At 33.7% G+C, this 24659-nt stretch overlaps 1 protein-coding gene across 6 annotated transcripts in view; it reads left to right on the top strand.

Annotated features, from left to right (window-relative positions):
• Positions 1–24659, top strand: part of GAS2 (growth arrest specific 2) — a 144385-nt gene that overhangs the window by 54625 nt on the left and 65101 nt on the right. For all 6 annotated transcript variants that reach the window (XR_013403188.1, XR_013403189.1, XM_015114619.3 and 3 more), the window contains 2 exons: positions 2480–2621; positions 14111–14174. Coding sequence is in view for 4 of the 6 variants with exons in the window: in XM_015114619.3 (XP_014970105.1) it covers positions 2480–2621; positions 14111–14174 (206 nt within the window). In the remaining 2 variants the exon portion in view is untranslated. The remainder of the gene's footprint in view (positions 1–2479; positions 2622–14110; positions 14175–24659) is intronic.

The raw sequence follows: 24659 nt of genomic DNA, 5'->3' as shown, positions 1-24659 counted from the left end.
TCATCTCTTGGAGATTTTATTCAGCAGATTTTTAAAAAATATGTTTTGGCTGACATAACTTGCCTACTACTTTGATTTTTTTTAATTTGGTAGTATTGATAAAACATAAAAGACACTAAAAATCCTATTACTTGTTTTGGAATTATATAAAATAAGTAAATGTTCCTTGATACATCAATCAATTCCTTTCCTCAAAGGCAGTTACTATCAATTAGGCAGGTCCTTCTTGAATTATTTCTAAATCTACATTCTATAACTATGTAAATATTTATATATGTATCACAATATATTTACATGCAATTTAACTTTATATATGGCCAATTATATTGCATGTATATACACACACACTAATGTATACACATGTATATACAACATAAAATGATACATTATGGAACAAATATCTGTTTGCAAATTTGTTTCTGCTTAAGAGTATATTCTGAACATATTTCTGGTTCAATACATGTACATATGTTGTACTTTTATGATTATATAGAGTTTCATTGTATTTATATATTATATGCCATTCCACTAGCTCTCTTGATGTGTTTTTGTTTTTTTCCTATTCAATCAGTGTTGCAACAAATATACTTGTACATATATTTTAATCATGAATGCTATTTTATGTGTAGAATATATTCTTAGAAGTGAATTGCTAGACTTAAGGAATTTATATTTTAATTTCAATACATGCTAATTAATGCTTATGAATACATTACAAGGGAGACATTATACTACACTATTTCTGATTGTTTTTATAACTCATCTAGGAAAGCATTCTTTTGAAAGCCATTACTTGATATCTGGGCAAAATCATTTAAGGAAATATTGTTATATAGGTAACCCTATATATGGTTTATATAGCTATAGTGCTTGAAGTATGTATCTGTGTATTTATGCAGAAACTTTGATTGCATCTATCCTAAATCAAATTCAAGTTGCAACAAAGAGATGGATCTTTGAGATTAGACAGACATGCATTTTGAGTGACGTAGTAACTGAATGTTTTAAGTTGTTATATATAATCAAAAAATCCCTGGAACTCTAGTAAGAACTCTAGTAAGAGTTGCATGTTGGCAGGACTTCACCAATCCACCTTAGCCACTATTTTATTTTTTTATAACCATCCTTGTAAATGAGTTCAACAATCAACAATATTTTGGTTGTATTTAAGGGTTCACTGTGAATATAAGAAAGATTTTATAAATTTAAATCACAGAGTGCTTCTTCATTGATTTTTTTGCTTGTTGAGGCAAAGTCCTATGTAGCCCAGCTCACCCAAAGGCATGGCTCATTCTTTCACATCATAAAGAATTACATTCTTTAGTTTCATGGAATGTCATGGAAATAAGTTATGTTCTATTAAAGAAAAAAGATAACACTTGGTATGGTTCCAAGGGAGACTTCCTGCTTAAAATTTTATGAGATGGCTAACAGAAAACTCTATCCAGTTTCACCCCCACCCTTATCTTAAGCACTTTCTTATCCCAGAATAGAAATGATGCAGAAAGTAAACAATCTATTTCAAGGTCGGATAGCAGAGTTCAGACCAGAATTATGTTTGTATTATATGCTATTGCTATATCCTGTGGTTTAAAAGAAAATAGTCTGGAAAAAAGTCTGTAGAATGTTAGATTTTTGATAGAACATCTCACTCTGTCACCTAAGTTGGAGTGCGGTGGCATGATCAAGGTTCACTGCAGCCTCAACTTCCTGGGCTCAGGCAATTCTCCTGCCTCAGCTCCCTGAGCAGCTGGGACTACAGGTGCACACAGTATCTGGCTAATTTTTATTTGTAGAGATAGGATATACTATGTTGCCCAGGTTAGTTGCAAACTCCTGGACTCCAATCTTCCTGCCTCGGCCTCCCAAAGTACTGGGATTACAGGCATGAGCCACCACACACAGCAAATGTTATCATTACATTATTTTTAGCATTTCCCTTTCTTGGTATTGATGATTGAGACTTGTGATGTTAAATAATTCCGCTGCTCTCTTTTGACTTTATAATTCTTGTGTAATTTTTACAGTATGTGTTTATACCTGTAAGAATGCAGGTGTATATATGTTATATGTATATCATATTCATATAATATATTTGTGTTTCTCCCATTCCTCTTTCACCAATGAGAAATACATTAATAAGTACTTTGTGAAAAATACTGATAGAATGCTTAGATGAAAGGGAAGGCCATAAAAATTATAGAAGAGAAAGAGAATCGGCAGCCCGAGCCAAGAAAAGTACTTAACTATCTTTCCTTCTAGGTACGAAAAAGAAAAGGATATGTGCTTGCAGGAACACATTTTCAGTCCCTTACTGCCAGGTTAATTGCATAGCATTATATTTCCTTTCTAGGGTTCTTCACAAGCCTATTTATTGGCATGAGGTCATTCCAAAGCATTTTGTTGAAAACATGTTTTTAAAACATCATTGTGCTAACTTTGACAGATTTCTCCTAGAATGAATTTCTTTATTTTTCAGAATCTACCATTGAAGAAGATCCCATGCAAAGCCAATGCACCCTCGGGCTCCTTTTTTGCCCGAGACAATACAGCAAATTTCTTATCCTGGTGCCGAGATTTAGGGGTGGATGAAACATGTCTATTTGAATCGGAAGGTTTGGGTATGTATTTCCTTCAGAATTTTAGTTGATAAGATACTCAAGTTATCTTTTGTCTTTGTCAGTATAGCCATCAAAAAGTTTTCTGTATGATGTCATTTTGCAGATTATCAGCTTAAAAAGTCTGAGTTTGTTGAAAACTTGCAGGTTTGCTGCTAACTTGATACTTTGAAAATAGAAAAATGAATATGCCCTCTTACTATTGGTTACCTCATGGATACAAGAATAGAAACAGAAGTAGCACAATTCTTTCCAAGCTAAATACAAGGGCCATTAGTGTAAAACTGTGGGTATTTGGAAAACACGGGGCCAAATTTTACCCCCAGACTTTGATCTGGATTAAAGGGTAGCTGTGCATGTTCTAGCCATAGAGAGCACTCTTGTCTGTTCACCTCTACAGCAGTATGGAAACACTATTGCCCATAAGCTCTACCTTTATTGAAACTACAGATTATTAGTTCATTTATTTATTTTTTAGTGAGTTAAAAATCAGGCAAGAAAACAAGAGATTGATATCATCAAAGATGTTGAATTAAAAGACAGATACCTTAGTGCCTACACCTACTGAGATAACTGTCTAGATTTCTGTAGTTGTGTTCTGATTGGATTTTGGCAAAGTCACTTCCAAATCGTAGAATGAGCTTATTTCTTTGGAAGAAAACATATATTGGAGCATTCAGTGTTTCAATACCACTCCATATACTAGGATAAAATGTTGAAACTTTCCTTGTAGGCTCCACCACAGTATAACTCGAATATGTAAAATAATAGAACTAAAGGCTCATTTTTGCAAAATGCAACCAAGTTGAGAAAGGAGACATCTAGAGAAAAAACCTTTGCTTTCTTTTTGCCTGAAGCCTTAAAAAGTCGACTTAATAGGTCATACAATACAGAATATTAATATCAAAGTAAGCTGAGCATCCTTCAGAGAGAACAAGTATACAAATTACCTTCCAAACAGCCAAAATGCCTATTGCCCCTAGGCCCCATTCCCATGCGTAACCTAGGAAATTTATGGAAACAGCTGAAATCTTACTCATTTTATCTGCTTAAGGAAATCTGTATTTGTTCTCAGAGGAGTTGGTGTGATATGGCAAAGAAATACCATCAAGTTTCTGAAAATTCTCTTAGCAAAGATGGGAACAGCATAAATTTAGCCTGGGGGAATATTCTAGACCTGAATTTAAAAAAAGGAAACAGAATAATCTCACAGTAGTCTGCTGTATACAATAGTGTGCTCATGAAATGCTCAGTAAATAAATCAGCTTTTGATTATTATTACCATTTCCTCATATCAAAGTAAAAAAATTTGGTGGAAGATGTGTGTGTACATAGATAATACCTGTTTTTCAGTCCTGTGGTTAATTTACAGATCAATTTTAACTTTCAGGTTTGTAGGAAACCATGTGAGTGGAGGATTATAGGAAGGGGGTATAGAAGAATTATTTGCACAATTAAATAAAATCACTTACAAGATCTGGTAAATGTTAAGATCTTGTAAAAATATATAGCCATAAAATCAAATCTTAGTAACAAGTAGTACACTCTGCACGTGTGGACAATTAACATCACGATTTAAAATTCTACAGTGCCTCTGAATTGCCAAAGAATAATCACATGGAGAACTATCGTTAATTTGCTAGTCTATTCATTGTACAATTTTTCATTAAAGAAGTATTTTCTCAGTGATTACTATAGGTGAAATTGGTTAATAAAATCTATGAATGTAAATACGGTCTTGTCTTATTTTCTCATTGTCCATGACTTCTTTTGTTATTCGAACTAATAAAATTTTCCTGTGGACACCGAAAAGAATCCATCTAATATTAAATCCTCTCTGCTAGAAATAGCACTATAGGTGAAGGTTCTCATGGGTATTTACTTTGATGGCTTTTAAAAACTCCATTCAAATAATAATACATTTTACCCTAAAATTATAAAGTTTAAAGCAACTTATATAATGACCCTGGTACATAAATGCATATTCTGTAGCAAACAAAATTATGTCAGGAAGAACTTTTAGACGCCCTACTTCTTCAGTCTGTTTGAAAAAATATATTCTGACATTATAAAATGTCCGTAATTTATATTATATATATATAATTGTACAAAAATTTTTGTACAATTTTTAAAGGTTATAAAAATTTAAAAATCATTTCTAAACTTATCAGTACCAAGTTAAGTTAATTAGTTAGGTTTTCCAGTTGCTGCTCAATGAAAAGATACATTTTCAATTTCTCCTGCTCAGAATAGAACCCAAAGTGATATATAATAGGCTCTAAGGATGTAATAGAAGGGGGTCAATATTATGGCATTGACTTTAGGATTAGTCAGAGAAAGGAAACAGCTGTGCTCATAGATGTTCATGATAATCAGGAGGAAGCACAATAAGAAATTCCATTTCCACAAGTGGAACCCTTTCTCCTTGTTTTCATAATCATTATTATTATTATTATTATTATTATTATTCATTATGGGTGAGGAAGAGATTGAGCTGCTGCTGATGACTTTGGACTCTACTTGCAGAAGTGACTTTCTTGCAACAATAACACTGTGTCCTCTGCTTGATGTCTTTTCACCCTTCACTTTTGAAAGGAAATTTAGGGCAAGGCTTTTTTTTTTTTTTTTTTTTTTTACCTCAAGATTTCATTTCAGTGGCACAGAAGATGAAGCACATCCTTTGTGTCCTAGTGTTTTGAACAGCAAATAAAATGAAAAGATGCTCTGATGAACGGGAAAAAAATGTGTTTGAATGATAAAGTAGATCACTGGAGAGTGCGTATGAAGAGGCTTCTGTGTTTAGCTGTTCAAAGGTCTTTGCCTGCATAAAGCATCCTTATCTTTGTGGCAACTGATATGCTACCCTCTGTTGCAGTGCTTTTTTGTACAAGTATTTGTTAGAGGATCTTGATTCACAACTCACTGTTCTCTTTTCACAACAGCTAATGACAAGAAACCTCAGTGGGTGAGGGAAGGTGTGCAAGGGATGAACTGGGGAGAATGGAGAGCAACTAATTCCATATGTTTATGTCATGCTTCTTGTCTTTTTTATGCTTGGCAGGTAACTTCCTATGCCACATACAGGGTTTAACCTGCAATTTATACTCTGTGGCATTCTTTAGAGATAATTTTTCCTCTGTAGAATGTCCGTTCTTAGATCATATGTTCGCTACATCCTGAACTGTTTCAGAAATAAACCTATAGAAAAGTGGACATGAAGAACCTATTAGCAAAAGACTTATAAAAATCCAATTAAGATATTAAAATATTGGACAATTTAGTAATAAGGTAGATGTGAATAAAAGCTATGAAAAAATAGCTAAATTAAGAAAATTATATAGTTAGTATTGGTAAGTATATATTATATCAGAATCTTCCATACATTGCTGAAGAAAATTGGAAATTGGCATGCTTTCTTTGGAAGGCAATTTGATATTATATATCAAAGACCTCAGAAATATTTATACACTTTGATTAAGTTCTTCTGCTTCCAAAAATGTATTAAAAGGCAATTAGTAGAGATAGGAACCAGAATGTCTCCTGAAACATTAACAAAAAATAGCTGGAACCCATGATATTTGGTAGCAGCTTAAACAAATTGTAGTCATCCATAGATACCATCCAAAGATAATATTCTTGAAACTATTTAAGGATATGGGAAATATGATATATGATTAACATGAGGTCACCTGTTTGTGTCTATATGTAACAATAAAATTTAATATTCAGACTTTGAAAGAAAAATAAATAGTAATTAGGTTATAAATTATATAATTTTCTTTAATTATCTATTAACAAACAAACTTAAGATAGTGAACAATTATGGCATGTAATCTGAAACATGAACAATTGATTTATATTATGCAATTGGACCAATTAGCCTAGAGATTTATTGACATAAAATTTTATACATCAGTATAGTAAAAGGATTTTTCACATTGTTGAAGTTAAACTGATATTTTAAGTGATTACAGAATTCTATGTTGTATCATAACAAAGGTTTTTGCGTGGTCTGCGGAGCATGTTGTAACCAGAAGGGTCTACGTATAACCCTCACTCTGACCCCTGCTGTTCAAACCGTGTTGACATACAAGTGACAAGAGAAACATTTCTTTTCATTACTCTGATATATTAAGATGAACAACAGTTTCATTCGATTCCTTTAAAATATTTAGGATTGTGCTTTAAGGTAAAAAGATGAGCATAAATATTTTGAATTCAGAAGTATGTAGTTGATCAGTCTATAAACAAAATAGACCCCAATAATTATTTCATAAGGAATTAATTTTTAGTGTAGAGTTAAAAAATATATATCTATAGAAGGCTCTAGGTGTGAAAGCATTTATATTTTCAATTTCACCAAAATGTAAAAGTTATTGGACTGTATTAATGAATAATCTTGCTAACAGTAAATTTAGTAATTTTTCAAATGTTCATTTAAATAAAAAATTTAAGCACGTTTTCTAAAATGATGTTGAGTGTTTTTATGGGGCTCATTTTTACAATTTAAATTAAGATCAGAAATCTATACTTTATTTTCAAGCTTAAAAAGAGTTTTCAATTATGAATCATAAAATTGATGGTTTTATGTCATTTTTTACCAAGATATTTTGAGTAACCATTTTCTTAAATTACTGCTAGTCTTTCTGTACAGTTTATTATTTGTAATTTACATTGGCCTATCAATTTAGAAATTGTCAAGTTAACTTTTTTTGCTAGAAATTTGTTTATTTTGTTTTATTTATATATATTCTGGTGAGCTGGGAGCTGGAGAAAAAAGGAATGGGGAAGTACTTTAAAAATACACACTTTTTTTGCTTGCTATAATTGTGTCAATATCATTATGTTATTGGATAATTATAGGACTTGGAATCCAGTGACTATGCTTCATCTATTTCTCTGAGAAAGAATCTACTCAACAAGAAAAGGGTTTGCTATCTGCGGTGTAGCATGCAAATGTGTGTGATTTGTTTGAGTATAACTTTAAAAACTTTTTATTTTCTGTGTTTGTGTTTGCTGTGTGGTACTGTCTTCTTCTGATGCATCATTCTGATGAGGAATTTTATGAATATTTTGTTTTGTTGAACATTGGCCAGCATTTTGCTTCAGAGCCAAACATTGTCTACCTGAAGTGAAAAGGTTTGTGTGTGGATTTTTAAATACTGGCATTTTCCATTTCATTTCTTAAAGTCACATGTTGCATCAGAAAAAGAATCTATGCCTGCCTTTAAGTGTTTGATAAATCACTCCTTATTCTTGTTTTTGTCTATACTGAAGACTATGAGAGTATTTTTGTGGAAAAAAAGCTATATTACTTTTGTTAGTATTAATTTACAAAAATAATTTCAGGCTACTCATTCAGCCCTGGATTATTTATATTCATTTATTTCCCAGGATCATTTTCTTTTAGACTTTTTGCTTTTTAACACATTTTGGTTTTATGAAATTTAGCATTTGAATTCACTTTTACTCTGGAACTGAGAAAACCCTTTTCAAATCTGGCCCTCTCCCCTATGCCAGGGAAGATGCAGGAGGGAGCAATTAAATCCCTTGCCCAATGTTACACAACTTTTAAATGGCCCAGCTACAGTTTGAATTCAACTCCAGTCACCTTCAAAAATCATGCCCCATCTGTTATAGAAACGTATACTTTGTCTGCATTCATTTTAGATGTTGTTAGAATTATTTCAAGCAAAAGGAAAAAATATACACCAACTTAGAAAAGACTCACCTCTCATTACTGTTCTGAGTGATGGTGGCTTAATCCATTATTTTAACCTGGGCACTGGGTGCTAGAGAAAGAGCATTCTTTCTTCCAGGATATTTCTCAACTCCGGGGCAAAGGCAATGAAATACGTTCTACTCTGTAGGGTTTCCATTACTGATGAGATTATGAATGGAAGCTCCTTGTTCAAATGATTTATATGGATGCCATATTCCATTTTAAATCATTTTTACTGGTGATTCTGGGAAATGTGGATACTCACACATATGATTATTGAGCTTGTGAGATTCTTCTTTGTTTGCTTTTTCCTTCTTCTTGTTAGCCTCAGATCAGTTTTATAGCCCCTAAATTACTATCCCTATTTGACACCTACATTTAACCTCACAGATTTTTGTGTGGGTCTTACTCAGAGTGACATGACACAGAAAGTAGTTTGTGACTGTCTTCACTTTCTTGGGAAGCATGAAAGTTTTTATGTATCTTACAGATTCTGGAAGGAGAGAAATGCCTATAATATTTATTAAGGGCTAATCCAACATTCACATTATTTCCCTTCCATTTATCATTATCATCATCATCATCATCATCATCACCACCACTAACACCATTGTTATCCTTCACATTTGTAGAGCATGTTACATATATCAAAGCACACAAATATTTTCAGCAAAACAGATGTAGGAGTTATAACCACTATTTATTATTATAACATTGATTAATACAGTACTTATCAAACTTTATATACGCATCACCTGGAAAATTTGTTTAAATGTAGTTTCTGATTATTAGAGCTGGATAGGGCCCCAAATCTGCATTTTTAACAAGCTTCTGTGCCATGCCAATACTGTTGGTCTGTGGGTCACACTTTAGTGCAAGAGAGTAACATTTATTGAGTGTTTGCCAGGTACCAAGTGTTCTTAACTGTATGGTTACCTTATAAAGAAGAGCAAGTAGAAAACATGGCACTTGTTGAAGAAATTAGCCTTAAGTAGAACCCAATTCTTCTGACCTCTAGATTACTATTTCTTCTACAATACCACTCTCCTTGGCATATTAGAAGCAATTCTCTACTCTGGGAAAGTAGGCAGTCATTAATTTATGATATTCTTATAAGTGAACAACATTTATCTAAAAGTATATTTTTCAAGTTTCCTTACTAAACAAAAGGCTAAAAAGCAATTTTCTTCAACATTACCATTAATGTTATAACCTCTAGTTATATAGAAACCAAATGGACAACACAATTTTTCATGCTTTCATTTCTTTGCCCATCTGTTAAAACTTAATATATTTAGCTAAACTATATATTCATGGTCTAATGCATTTTATCCTTGCAGATTCTGTGACATTGAAATTCTACCCTCTTGCTTTAGTGGAAGGCCTCATTTTCTAGTCCTGGGGCTAGCAGCATTCCATTTGACATTTGATGCCCATGAGATTTTTTTTATAGAATCTAGGTTATGAGATTGAGTCTCTTGCCACATATTTTTAGAATGGAAACCTGTGTTACTTTTCCCAGAGGTGTTTTACATTATGCTTTTCTTGAAATGGTTTTGATTATTTTAAAAGAAGCCGCCAATGATAAAACCATTTGTATAATAATCACCATTGACTAGAGAGCTCTTTATTTGTTTTGAAGAGAATTTGTTCAGAGGAAAGCTACAGCAATCCTCTCTTCTACCCCTAACTCAAAGCAAAAGACTTCGTTAATGTTACAATGATAAAGTGGGGAAAATTTCTCCTACTATAAATTTTAAAGTAACTAGACGCTCTTTTGAAAAAGATAAATGATGAAATGTGCTTAAAATGACTAGTACATATGACTGGATGCAAGGGCTTTAGTACAAACACAATACAATGAAAGTTCCCTGTCTAATCATCTTGACAAAGGTATACATTCAGTTATTTTATCTTCTAAAATAGATAATACATAATCAACATAAATAATTACTAAAAGTGAACTCTACTAAATTTAATCACAAAGGAAAATTAAAGGCAAGATATTTGGTGTTTCAGAAACTGATATATGTCCTAATGCAATTGTTACTTGAACTTTATACTTAGCATCAACTTGTAATCACTGAAGGATATCTGCTTTATATTTTATATGTTGGCCAAATTGACTCATTTGATATGAAATTTTATTAAATTTAAAATTAACTATATCTGATATAATATAAAAGATAAAAATTTAATGTATACTCATTATAACAGAATCAATTGAAATTACATCTCATAACAGTAATCTTTTCTTCATTTCAGAGTTTCTTTCACTGTCTAGTAACTGACACATTATGATGCACAAAAAAAAAGTGCCTATGGGGAAAAAAGTGAATTAATGTTAATCGACTAAACCAAATAAAATAATAATAATGAAAAGAAAAAATATAAAACTAACATTGGGCAGGTATTTTCTATATGCCAAGTACTGTGCTAAGCATAACAGTAAATATTATTTTGTTTAATCATCACAAAAATATTATGAGGTGGGCATTATTATTTTCCTGCAGAAAAATGTGATTTTGTAGAATAACCTCCCCAAATAACATGACTAGCAAATATTAGTGCTCATACTCACACTCAGAGCTTTGTGGCTTGAATTACACAGCCATTATACTCTTTTCATCTATTAACTTTAGTTTAGAACTTGCTCTAGTGCCACAACAAAAGTCACCTTTTTAGTATAATATAGATACTACATACAGACATTTGAATTTAAATTTTATAGCCAGAAGGTAAGAGTGCTTGGTTTTGCAATTAAATATTCGCATGATTTAAATTCTTTCCTTTTCCAAAGATGCTAGGTAAAACATTAGCCTTTATTCAGTTTGTTCAGCATCACAACCCCTATCACCACCACCACATAACCATCATCTTCCTTGTCTTATAAGGCATAGTAGTTACTAAGGCCTTTCTCTGTTTTAAGTATTGAGCTAAGTTATGCAACTCTACAGATTTATCTAAGTCATTGCTTACTGGTCACCAATCATTCTTTTTTTTTTTTTTTTTTGGTCCATTAGTGGCCAGGCTTGGTATATTCGTTATTTGAAAAGCTATTAATGTGTGAGGTAATATTACAGATGTGCTTTAAAGCAATGTTATTGCTTTATAAAAAGGCGATAGTTACACAAAAAATTGAAAGTAAAACACCATTTTTCTGTTAGCATTTTCCTAAGAAGTGATACTGGGGAAGAGGTTTATCTGTGTTAAATTTTTTTTTTTTTTTTTTTTTTTTTTTTTTTGAGACGGAGTCTTGCTCTGTCACCCAGGCTGGAGTGCAGTGGCCGGATCTCAGCTCACTGCAAGCTCCGCCTCCCGGGTTTACGCCATTCTCCTGCCTCAGCCTCCCGAGTAGCTGGGACTACAGGCGCCCGCCACCGCGCCCGGCTAGTTTTTTGTATTTTTAGTAGAGACGGGGTTTCACCGTGTTAGCCAGGATGGTCTCGATCTCCTGACCTCGTGATCCGCCCGCCTCGGCCTCCCAAAGTGCTGGGATTACAGGCTTGAGCCACCGCGCCCGGCCTTATCTGTGTTAAATTTTAATGGGCTGATTCTGTTAAGGAAATAAAATGGAGAATCATGCAGTTTCTTCTCAGTTTGCCAAACTGATTTCCTAATGAGTCTATGATAGAGTTGATATTGAGTTTTGGCATGCAAAAGCTGTTTTAAATTGGTAAATGAAGAAGCAAAGAAATACACAAAATTGATGCATCCTACATGTGAAATTGTCTTTCTTATAGCACTCACATTATTATTTTTCTTCAGAATGAATTTGATTTTCCAAATTAGTACTCAGAATATGTACAGTAAGTTGGTTAAAGAACCATTATTATCAGGTATTACCTTTTATAGTTGGTTATTAGCAGCACATTGACATAATTTAGTCAGTTAACTAATAGTTTTTAGATTTTGACACTCTTGTCATCAAGAAATGCATGACATTGTATCCAAAGCTCTTGATGCTACAGCCACTGCTTCACACAGCTTTTACTTAGGATGAAAGCATTAGCTTTAAAAGTCCTCCTCTCCTCAGTTTTTATATACTTTTTTCTCCCACTCAAAACTCCCTTTTGTTATTTTGTACCATGGATATGTTAAAAAAAAATCTGAATCAGAAAAAAAATGATGATCTAGACAGGAAGATCCATTTTCATTTGTTTATTTCTGTTTTGTAATATGTGTTATTGTTCTCTGTATGAAATTGATGACTGTGTGATATTACAGCCCTTAGGTTGCTATGTGCTGGAATTTATTTAATATGCTAAACCTTATGAAGTTGATATCATTCTAGCCACAGTCAACTTGTAGTACATTTGAAACTGGAGGTAGTAAATATCTTCATTTTAAACCCTTTTAATTAAAAGTAATTAAGAATTCCCTAACTAGGACTTTGTGACAATTTACTAATGGTCATCTGAATCTAAAATTTGTGTTATCAGTAATAGAAATATCTTGCAATTCAGATTTTCCATAATTAGTTGTAGGATTTAAAATTTAATGGAGGCATTAGAATTCTGGTAGGATTCAAATTTATTTTAAAAGCTTTAAAATGTCATTTTATAACCAAATAATAATACATTTGGATGTCTCCCTAAAACCAAATGAAATCACATACTTCTACAATCAGGTAAAAGTGTTTATTCTATTTACTACGCACACCCAGCAAATTCCACTGTGCTGTCACTGGACCAAATATTGCCACTACCATAGTCTGTAGAAAGAAGGAATTAGAATATTTAAGTTGAGTGAATAGACTAACGCTGGCAAGTTAAATTATTACAGAATTCTGTGTTTAAGAATAAAGGCAATATTCTCTTTTTCTTAAAGTCTATCAATAAACAATCAATAAGCTAATATTTTCTTTTAGAATATTATTTATCAGTGTAAGACTGTTCTCAGTGCAAATTTTTTCCAATCTCTCTTATCTTTATTCAGTGCTGAATAAAAGAATATTGTAAAAATCCCCACATTTTGCTTAAAAAAGAGAATAGTACGCTCTTTTACATGCTCTTCTTGTAGGCTTGACAAAAACAAGTATGATTTGTCAACGTTACTGAATGTCTATCAATAAAGCAAATGCACTAATTAATCACATTATAATAGAAATATCAATTCAAAGTACAACCTTCTGATTTGCTTTTGTGACGGGCAAAACTGGCTGATGGTGCATTGGTACATATTTACAAAATTCAGTCAGTTGAAACTGTTTCTTCCTAAAGTATTATTTAATCAGATTTGATTCGAAGGGCACATGAAGTGACAGGGTCTCACTTTGACATTCATCTTTGGAGGATAACAAAAGAATGTAGTATAAAATGTTTATCCTTATTTCATTTTTTTCCTGCTAAAACCACTGTTGGAGGTAGGCCCATAATATTAAAATGGCTAGCCCTTGCTCCATAGTTGTGTTTTGTGTTTTTAAATATCAATTATTGACAGATATCATAATTACAGCTACATAGGTATCCAATATTGACTTACCAATATTAATTAATTGAAGAAAACATTTTTAGGGTGAGATTTACCTGGGGTGAGAGTTCCTGAGACGAATAGCTTTCATGAGGAAGCATAGGCAGAGTTTTGAGAACGAATTTAAACTTTTAGTAGAGCCAGGTGAATTGAGGAATGCGATGGGTTCTATGACTGTCAGAATGAAGACTAGATCCTTTCCTGGGAGCATGAGGGATGAGGGTCACTGGCAAGCCAGTACTGTTGAGCTGCTTATTCCTCCTATTGTAAAGGTGTTTGCCTCTATCTTGTCTTTCAGTCCTCCACAAGCAACCCAGAGAAGTGTGTCTCTGTCTGCTAGAGCTTGGCCGGATTGCAGCCAGGTAGGTCAAACTACTGCAACTATGTCACGACATAGACGATTTCAGCATCCAAGCAACACAGAAGCTTGCTGGCTTTTCATTGCTAATGTTTAACCTGGATGTTGAGAATCTACTCATTCGGGAATGATAGTATGAACTTCTTTAGGGCAGCAGTTGACCAAACTAAAAGTGTGCCACCAATATTCTTAACCTCAAGATCTTGTTGTCAAAGCCACTATGTCTAAGCATTTGCTAATATCGTTTAATAAAATACATTTTCCCTCCAAAACTTTCCTGGGGGTGGGGGAGGACATTGTACATGCAGTTTTATATGACAGTTCTCCTTAGTGGAAGTCTATTCCCATATTCTGTCTATCTTCCTCCTCCTTAACCTCCTAGCTTCCTATTTACTTTTTAATAATTTTCAGCCTCCCTTTTTATTCCTTTTTTTACTTTCCCTCATTCAACATTTTGCTCTTTTCGTTTCCACTTCTGACTGGGATGATAGTTTTAAAATTATCTATGTTTTTATTAGAAAAAGATATAGAATGTTATCCTTATGTAGAAGCCTCTTTGAAACCTGTTTTTTCCTGTAGGAAGGCAAAAGAAGAATTAATTGCAGAAATCATAGCTAAATAAGCAGAGGAAGGAACTCTGTTAGCTAAACCTACTTGCTTTGGTTTCATGTTTTCCCATTTATTATATTGCATATACCATCAGACAGGGCTTCTGGCCAGTCCGTGAAGCCCAAAGAACAGGAAATGAAGATACAAATGTTTGAAGAAGTCTTGATGCAAATTAAAAATTTAAGATTAATTAGAAAATGGTTTCTTATCCACATCTCGGTATACTTTTAGGGTTGAGATTAGATGAACAAGTAAGATAAAGTGAGAACTAACACTGAATGAATATTCTCAAATAATTTATTAATAAAATCAAGAAAAAAATGGGTGAGCACACCAGCAATTTACAACATGGCTAGAAAACTTGCTGCCAATTAATAGACCTTTCTTTGATCCAATAGAAAATTAACCTGTAATCAGAATGTGTAACCTCAAGTTCTTTATATCATCATATCAATACAATCTTCGTGAATTGTGCATCGGGTATAAATTTTATTTTGCCACAATAATTGGGTGTGCAAAATATTGCTTTAATGTTTTTCAATTCAAATTGAATATTTTTGAGTCTTACCTCAACAGGGAGTAAAAAAACAATTTGAGACATGTGAAGATTTTTCTATTTACCTCACACTCTTCCCAGTTAATTGTGGGAAGGCCTCTGGGGGAGAACTCTCTAGTCTTGGTGCTCTCAGATATCCACTGCGCAGGCAGAGTTCAAACTTGTGGCCTCTGGCTGTTTCTTAGGACTTCGTTCTCTATCATTGCTGCCACATACTTGGGTTCTGTGAAGGAGCAGGATAAAGATACACCTCTTGCTTCTAGGACCCCGCCACACCTACTCCCCCACCAAACCTTGGGGCTTCTGGCCTGGAAGACAAATGGCCTTGAGTCAAGTGAAAACCAAGGACTTAGCATCTATCGCTTAAGAAAGGGGAAGTTGGCCGGACGCCAGGGCTCACGCCTGTAATCCCAGCACTTTGGGAGGCCGAGGCGGGAGGATCACGAGGTCAGAAAATCGAGACCATCTTGACTAACAGGATTAAACTGCCTCTACTAAAAATACAAAAAACTAGCCGGGCGAGGTGGTGGGCGCCGTAGTCCCAGCTACTCGGGAGGCTGAGGCAGGAGAATGGCGTGAGCCCGGGAGGCGGAGCTTGCAGTGAGCTGAGATCGCACCACTGCACTCCAGCCTGGGCCACAGAGCGAGACTCCACCTCAAAAACAAACAAACAAAAAGAAATATAGATTGTCTAGAGTTCCTACTTAAAGACAGAATAGAGAAAAAAAAACTTTTTTGTTACTTAAATATTCTAAATATTTCATCAGATAAGCATCTTGCTTCTGAAAGTTGTGATACAGAAGTAAACAGACGGGATTATTCTATCTCTAGAATTAGGTGGGATTTATAAATTTTCCTCCAATTTAAGTTTATAGCATTTGCCTTATTTCTGGATTTTATGTTATATATTGTTATTATGTATTATATTACATGAGCACTCTGATTAGGGAGCCCGCTGAATAAACATTTTAATCATAGGCAAGCCATCAAAGAGCAAGACAAGCTGCCCAATTATAAAATGCCTTTAAGGATCACCTTTCCTCCAGCTCTGAGTCTGGCATAAATTGTCCCTTGTTACAGGATGTACAACAAATTAAAATCTTGGTAAATGAAAGTGAATTATAATGGCCTTGTCATTTTCAAGGTGATACATTATATGAAGGGTTCCTCCCACCCAAATATTTTAAAATTGTGATTTGGGGTTGTTCCATTTCTGACCGTGCTTCATTACCATGCAACCTGATAAAAGCAGTGATTATTCACTTTACCAAAAAATAAATTATGGATTTTACAAAAGAAGATCCACAAGGATTAAGATACCCCTTACATTAAAATATTTAATTTGCAAATTTGGTCTTTTATCTTCTTTACTCATTTGGATGGTGTGAAGTATTGTGTACTTCCAGCAATAAAAATATCCTATGAGTTATTCATGGTGCTACTGTTGTTTCAGTGTGTGACGTGATGGTAAACAGTTGAATACCAGTAGGATAGATTGAACATTTAAGTAAGAATGTCTAGGTTTCTCTCTGGATACATTTAAAGTTTTTTTCATTTTGATGCAAATTCAAATGTGTTTTACAAACAACAACCCAATAAACCCAGATCTTACTGTTTTACCCCTGTGTTGAAGCATAATTAGTTGAAAGAAAAAAGGGAAATTTCTCTTAATCTAATTTTACTCCTAAATTTTGCCTTCCATACATTAAACTTACATCTAAATGCTTAAATTTGTGCTTCTCACAAACCCGTAAAGGATTATACAAATTAATAACTTAAAGCAGTTTTAGGCAGAACTAGAACTGATTTTAGGAGCACTCTCAATAATCACAACAGTAATTTGCACACAGAGCAGATGAGTTTAAACCTTAATGAAGTCTCCAGTACAATATTGTGAGTTTTGTGTTTTTCATCATTGAAATACAATGTATTCTTATATTTGATTCGAAACACTTTTCCAGATTACATAAACATAATTTTAAAACCATAAACATCACTTTGGAAATGATTCCCAGTGAGTTTCTGATTCTCTGCCATGTTTTCCTCTCTGGGGACACTTAGTGAAGCTCCTTTGCAAGCTGTGGGCTTCTCTGAGTTCTGAGATGGCTGAATGAGACCACTTATTTTTGTTCTCATGGGTAAAACTTCCTTTATTTTCAACTAAATAGAGCTATCATCACTGGAGAGTGAAATCCCTCTGCTAATATTTCGGAAAAATATCAGTTTCTGAATATAAAATATGTGTTTGACTTGTGAAAAGTAAAACTCTGTATAAAAGCAAGTTAATAAAACCTCAAAGATATTTTTAATGACAGTGCTTTGATATTCATTGCTGAAAACGAAGTTAGTATAAATTCAACATTTTTTGACTGTAGAATTAAAATGATCCTTATAATAGAAGTAAAAAACAACTTTTGATATTTTCTTTTGGGGTCATAATCAATAATCAGTGGTAGAGTGGAGTTTTTGTGATTTTTAATTTTTAGTATTTCCTTGATTTGGAGCAAAATTTATGACCATTTAAAAGAAATATACTTTCTGAACATTTTCTTTAATCTCTCATTTTAATCCATGGTATTATGAAAGGAAAAGTTACTTAAAAGAAAAAAATGTTCTTATACAAAGATGATTAACTGATCCATCCTATTTAAAGCACTTGAACTAACTGCTGAGAACATCATATACTTTCACATGGTTGAAATTTCCTTCCAAATCTAAAACAATCTTTAAATTGCTTTAAAACAGAAGATAAATGAGGAAAAAATTATCTTGCAAGAATCTATAAACTGTCTGTTATATGCCTTTAAAAGGGCAGTTTCTTGCACTAGGCTGTAAAATTTGTTCCTCTAACCCTAGTAAAATAGGATCCAGATGTCTTTTGTTTGAAAACTCTAGACTACTAAATAGTTTGAGTAAATTTTCTAGTTCAGGTCTCAGTTTGGGGACTTAGTTATTTTACCTAGAGCTCGAAAATTGTGTCAAGTGCCAGAAAAATGAGAAATCCATTCCTAAAACCTCATCATAAAGTCATTAACCATAAGACATGTTCCCTATCACTTTTTTTCAAAAAAAGACAAGGGTATGTTGCCCTCTGAGTATTCACCCTACTTTCATATCACTGGGGTATAAAGGTATGAGGATATGATTTTAGTAGATTCGACCTTCTTGGTCTCTTTGGTGTGACCCTTAATTTGTTGGAGAACAACAGCTACTCCATTCTAAAACTCTGAAATCTTTGTAGTTGGAAGGGAGTGGAAAATACTATAAATGTGTAAAAACCTCATTGACAAAATAAAAATGTGGAGTGGTATAGAGTTCATGGAACCCAGAATGAAGCAGCCTTTTGGAGAACAGAAAAAAGATCTATTTGATGACTAAGTTGGCTTGCAGGTGCAAGCCCCCAACCCAAAGGGAATTTTGTGATTTACAATCTGTTGACATCTCCAGACAGACAGGAAGCCAATGAATTGTGTTTAAGTATGCATTTCAGGACTGGCTGACTGTACCTTAGGCAGTTTGAAGTATTCAAAAGCCAATATAAGCAGAGATTTGGGACTTAGTGTTGATTTTTTATGTTCAGTGGCATAACTAATTTTCAGCATTCCCAGATAAAGAAAAATCTCCAGAGAAAGGTTTTCCATGTGTGACTTTGTTACCAATTTTATTCAAACCTAGTCTACTTTGTTTATATTGGACATAGAGCCAAGTCTGTTGTTACTCTAACATATTTATTATTATTTCACTTTGTAAAAAAATTTAAAAATTATGCAATCTTTCCCTGAAAGGGGGCATGAATCCACCTACAATTACAAATGAAATCATATTTTTCCAATTCACCTAATTTAAGTTTCAAATATGATATTTTCACTTATGGATGACTTTTATTTGGCTGTGACTTCTCATGTCTTAAGTTACTCTAGCCTCACTACCAAGTTTATGTTATACTCTTAAGAACATTATACATAACCAAATTTTATAGCTTCCTGGAACTAAGATGGCAGAAAAGTTTACAGAGTTTAAAAGGGACTGCTTGCCGAATTTTATCCAGTGAGTTAGTAGCAAAGCTGAATTTATAACTTGATCTGCTAAACTCCAGAACTGAGATTTTTCTGATATTTCACACTTCTAGGGAAATTTATTTAAAAAATACCTACAGTAATTTTTTTGGTAAAGAATATAACAATATTACTTTGTATTTTAACACCTTAATTTTGAAGTCAACACGATGTCATTCAGTGGTATAATATATTCTAAAAACCAAGAATTTTAGCAACAGAACCTTAGGGCTGCAGTTTCCAGGTTGTGCAACACTTAATTTGTCAATTAACTTATCAACAATCTCAGATGTTGTGCCATGTGTCAGACACTATACTGGACACATAAAGTATACTATTTTAATTCCTTCTAATAACATTAAAACATAGAAATTAGAATTTCCATTTTATATTTAAATAAAACTGAGATTCAGAAATAATATATGTCAAGATATCCAACAATGTCAGGTGCATGGAAGATGTTCAGTAGCAGTTGCTTTTCTAAGATTCTTCCTCTTGCCTCCCTCCCTCCACTGCTACGATAGATCTTGAGAACAGGCCATTTTCATTTCTACTTTTCTGATAGAAAAATAGACTCATCGAGGTTAAGTGATTTGTGAAATTTTAGAAGTAGGTTATAAAGGAAATAGGAGAATAAGAACAAACTAACCCCAAAGCTAGCAGAAGAAAAGAAATAACTAAAATCAGATCATAACTGAACAAAATTGAGACCCCAAAATCCATACAAGGAATCAATGAAACCCAAAGTTGCTTCTTTGAAAGGATACCAAGATTGATGCACCACTAGTTAGATTAACAAAGAAAAAGAGAAGATCCAAAGAAGCTCAGTCAGGAATGACGAGGATGATACTACAATTGATCCCAAAGAAATACAAAAGATCCTCAGAGACTATTATGAACACCCTATATACACAAACTAGAAACTCTAGAGGAATGGATAAATTCCTGGAAACATACAACCTCACAAGATTGGATCAGGAACAAGTTGAAACCCTGAACAGACCAATATTGAATTCTGAAATTGAATCAGCAATAAAAAACCTACCAAAAAAAAAAAAAAGGCCCTGGGCCAGATGAGTACGCAGCTAAATTCTACCAGACATACAAAGAAGAGCTCGTGTCTATTCTACTGAAACTATTCCAAAATTTAAGGAATAGGGACACCTCCCAACTTCATTCTGTAAAACCAGCATCACCCTGATTCCAAAATCTGGCAAAGACACAATGAAAAAAGAAAACTACAGGCCAATATTTCTGTTGACCACAGGTACAAAAATTCTCAACAAAATAGTAGTAAACTGAATTTAACAGCACATTATTCCTGGAATACAAGATTGGTTCAACATACGCAAATCAATAAATGTAATTTACCACATAAACAGAATTAAAAACAAAAATCATATGATCATCTGATAGATATGGAAAAAACTTTTGATAAAATCCAAAATCCCTTATGATAAAAAAAAAACTCAATGAACTAGACATTAAAGGAACCTACCTCAAAAGAATAAGGACTATCTATGACAAAACCACAGCCAACATCATCCAACATCATATTGAAGCAAAAGCTAGTTAAAACTGGAAGCATTTCCGTTAAGAACGGGAATGAGACAAGGATGCCTACTCTCTTCACTCCTATTCAACGTGGTACTGGAAGTTCTAACCAGAGCAATCAGGCAAGATAAAGACATAAAATGCATCCAAATAGGAAAAGAAGAAGTCAAATTATCTCCCTACAAACAAACAAACAAACAAACAAACAAAAACACCTAGGAATACATCTAACTAAAGAAGTGAAAGATATCTACAAGAAGAACCACAAAACACTGCAGAAAAGAAATTATTATTTCTTTCCCACAAACAAGTGGGAAAACCAATATCATTAAAACAACCATACTGCCCAAAGCAATCTATAAATTCCACACCATTTCTATCAAACTGCAACTGTCATTTGTTATGGAAGTAGAAAAACGTATTCTAAAATTCATTTGGAACCAAAAAAAAGGAGCCGAAATAGCAAACACAATTTTAAGCAAAAAGAATAAAGCCAGAAACATCACATTACCTGACTTCAAGCTATACACTAAGGCTACAGTAACCAAAATAGCATGTTAATGGTACAAAAACAGACAGAATAATGAAACAGAATATAGAAGCCAGAAACAAAGTTGCCTACCTGCAGCTATCCGATCTTTGACAATGTTGCCAAAAATAAGCAATGGAGAAAGGACTCTCTTATTCAATAAATGGTGCTGGGATAATGAGTATCCATAAGCAGAAGAATGAAACTGGATCCATACCAATCACTATATACAAAAATTATCTCAAGATACATTAAAGATTTAAATGTAAGACTTCAAACTATAAGAATTCTAGAAAAAATCCTGGGAAATACTAGGATTTCTAAATACTAGGAGTAAATCCACAAAAGCAATTGCAACAAAAACAAAAATTGACAAGTGAGAACTAATTAAACTAAGGAGCTTCTGCACAACAAAAGAAATTCAACAGAGTAACAAGCAACCTACAGAATGGGAGAAAATATTCACAAACTACACACCTGACAAAGATCTAAGGTCCAGAATCTATAAGAAACTTAAGCAATTCAATAAGCAAAAACAAATAACCTCATTAAAATTTGGGCAAAAGACATGAACAGACACTTAAAAAAACATACAACTGGCCCCAACACATACAAAAAAGTTCTCAATATCACTAATCATCAGAGAAATGTGAATCAAACCAATAATGAAGTCAGGCACAATGGCTCACACCTGTAATGCCAGCACTTTGGAAAGCCAAGGCAGACAGATCGCTGGACTCCAGTTTGAGATGAGCTCCACCTCTACAAAAAATTACAAAAACTCCACTTTTACAAAAAAATACAGAAAAAAAAAATATTAGCCAGGCATGGTGGCATGTGCCTGTAGTCCCAGCTACTCAGGGGGCTGAGGTTGGAGGATCACTTGAGCCCAGGAGGTCAAGGCTGCAGCGAGCCATGATCACACCACTGCATATCCGCCTGGGTGACAGAGCAAGATCATGTCTCAAAAACAAACAAACAAAAAACCCACCAGTTAGTGGTGAAGCTGCTGAGACAAGGGAAGACTTATACACTGTTGGTATGATGTGAATTAGTTGAGCCACTGAGGAAAGCAGTTTGGAGATTTTCCAAAGAGCTTAGAACCGCTATTCAACTCACCAATCCCATTACTAGATATACACCCGAAGGAAAATAAATCATTCTACCAAAAAGACACATGCACTCATGTGTTCATAGCAGCACTGTTCACAATAGCAAAGACGTGGAATCAATCTAATTGCCTATCAATGGTGGATTGGATAAAGAAAATGTAAGACATAGAATACTATGCAGTCATAGAAAAGAATGAAATCATGTTATTTGCAGTACCATAGAGGCAGCTGAAGGCCATTCTTAAGCAAATTAACACAGCAGAAACAGAAAACCCAATACTGCATGTTCTCACTTATACATGAGAGCTAAACACTGGGTACTCATGGACATAAAGATGGGAACAATCAACACTGGGAACTCTAGAGTGGAGAGCAAGGGAGGGAGGAAAGGCTAAACAAAAACTATTTATTTGGTACTATGATCACTACCTGGGTAATGGGATCATTTGCTCTCCAGACCTCAGCATTATGCAGTATGCCCATGTAACAATTCTGCACATGTACCCCTGAATCTAAAATACAAGTTGAAGTTACTTAAAAAAAAAAAAAATTAAAAAGTAGATTAATGGAGCAGTTAGTTCAAAATCGAACTCAGAGAAGAATGAGAAATAAATCTTAGTGTGAGTACTGTTGGTACTTGTCAAGAGCAAGGTAACCAGATGCTGTCTAGAATTCAGCATAATCAATGATTACTAGAAAACTAAAAAATAAAAAAATAAAAAAATGTGCTCTAGTTTTCGACAAAGTTAAAGTCTTCCAGATTAACTTTTTTTGGTGAAGCATTTTGGTACATTTAATACTTAAATGTTTTATTAAAGCCTTGTGTGCAGTTAGGGATTCAAAATCATAAGACTGAATTCATATTAAGAACCTTATTTTCATATGAGAATAGAGGAATTTTTTTTACATTCAAATGGTAGCTATTAGGTAATCACCCTGTGCCCAGGTCTATGGGAGATGCTTGTGATTCTTGGAATGAGACAGACGGTGGTCTCGACCACTACAGAGTTTGCAGTCTAGCATGTTTCCGCCATTGTCCTGTCCCATAAACTGTTACCTATGTACGAAAGATTAGAAATATGTTCAGTGGTGCCTACAGCCTTTTAGCTAGTGATATCGATGTAAGTAAACACGAATCTGTGGACTAGAGGCTGTTCTCAAAGCAGTAATTGTTCAGTAGAATTGAGCTCACTAGACTGTTTTGTTTAAATTTTCCATCTCTCAAAGGGCTCCTAACACATAGCACCCCTCTTTACTATCTGAATTCTGAAAAAATAGAAAATAAAAGACTTACATATCACCTTTACAGCTAAAAAGATCCAAGCTGAGAGACATGCTTAGTGTCTTTAACAGAGCTCCAGAATTAGGCCAATTAACTGCCTAGTCACAAGCAAAGTGGGGGTCCATGTGGAGGGCTCCTGGTGGACAGCTTCTTCTCCAGAAGAAGTAGGGTAAACTAAGTAAAGCATGTTCAGTTTATTCTTAAATTTACTGATTTTATAAATCCCTTTACATTGTAGCGGATGGTTAATGAAGCAGAAAAGCCAGGAATAAAACTACTTGAGCATCCACTGCAAAAACCAAACACCAAGAATAGGGAAATTGCTTTCCCCTAGGAGTATGTACTGAACATATGTGTAATGGTATCAGTTAAAATAATAAGCCATTAGAATAGGACAGCTATTTAAGGTTAAATCTAATGATGTTTTCATATACTGTTCAATAAGAGGTACTAAAACATATTGTCAATGTATTATCTACCTATAGATTATTTACTTTGTAGATTTAAAAAAGTAGATAATAGTTGATTTTTAAAAGTATCTATTTTTATAACTCTCCAAGTGATTTTTCCCTCTCCTTTTTAACACCCAATCACCTGATTAAAGTCAGAGAATCTGCATTCAAGTCTTTATCCTGCTTCTCACTAGTTATATATTTTCTCTAGATCTCTATTGTTACCTGTAAAAGTGAAAGGGTGTAAATTAATGACCCTCAAAACCCTTCACAACTCTCAAATTCTAGAATTATTGTGGGCCTTCTAGGTACAGTTGATATCTACTTAGGAAACCAAATC

Source organism: Macaca mulatta, chromosome 14, assembly GCF_049350105.2.
Source record: "Macaca mulatta isolate MMU2019108-1 chromosome 14, T2T-MMU8v2.0, whole genome shotgun sequence".
NCBI classification, from domain to species: Eukaryota; Metazoa; Chordata; class Mammalia; order Primates; family Cercopithecidae; genus Macaca; species Macaca mulatta.
Note: the sequence above shows the minus strand (reverse complement) of the source record. Positions and strands in the feature narration are given on the sequence as shown.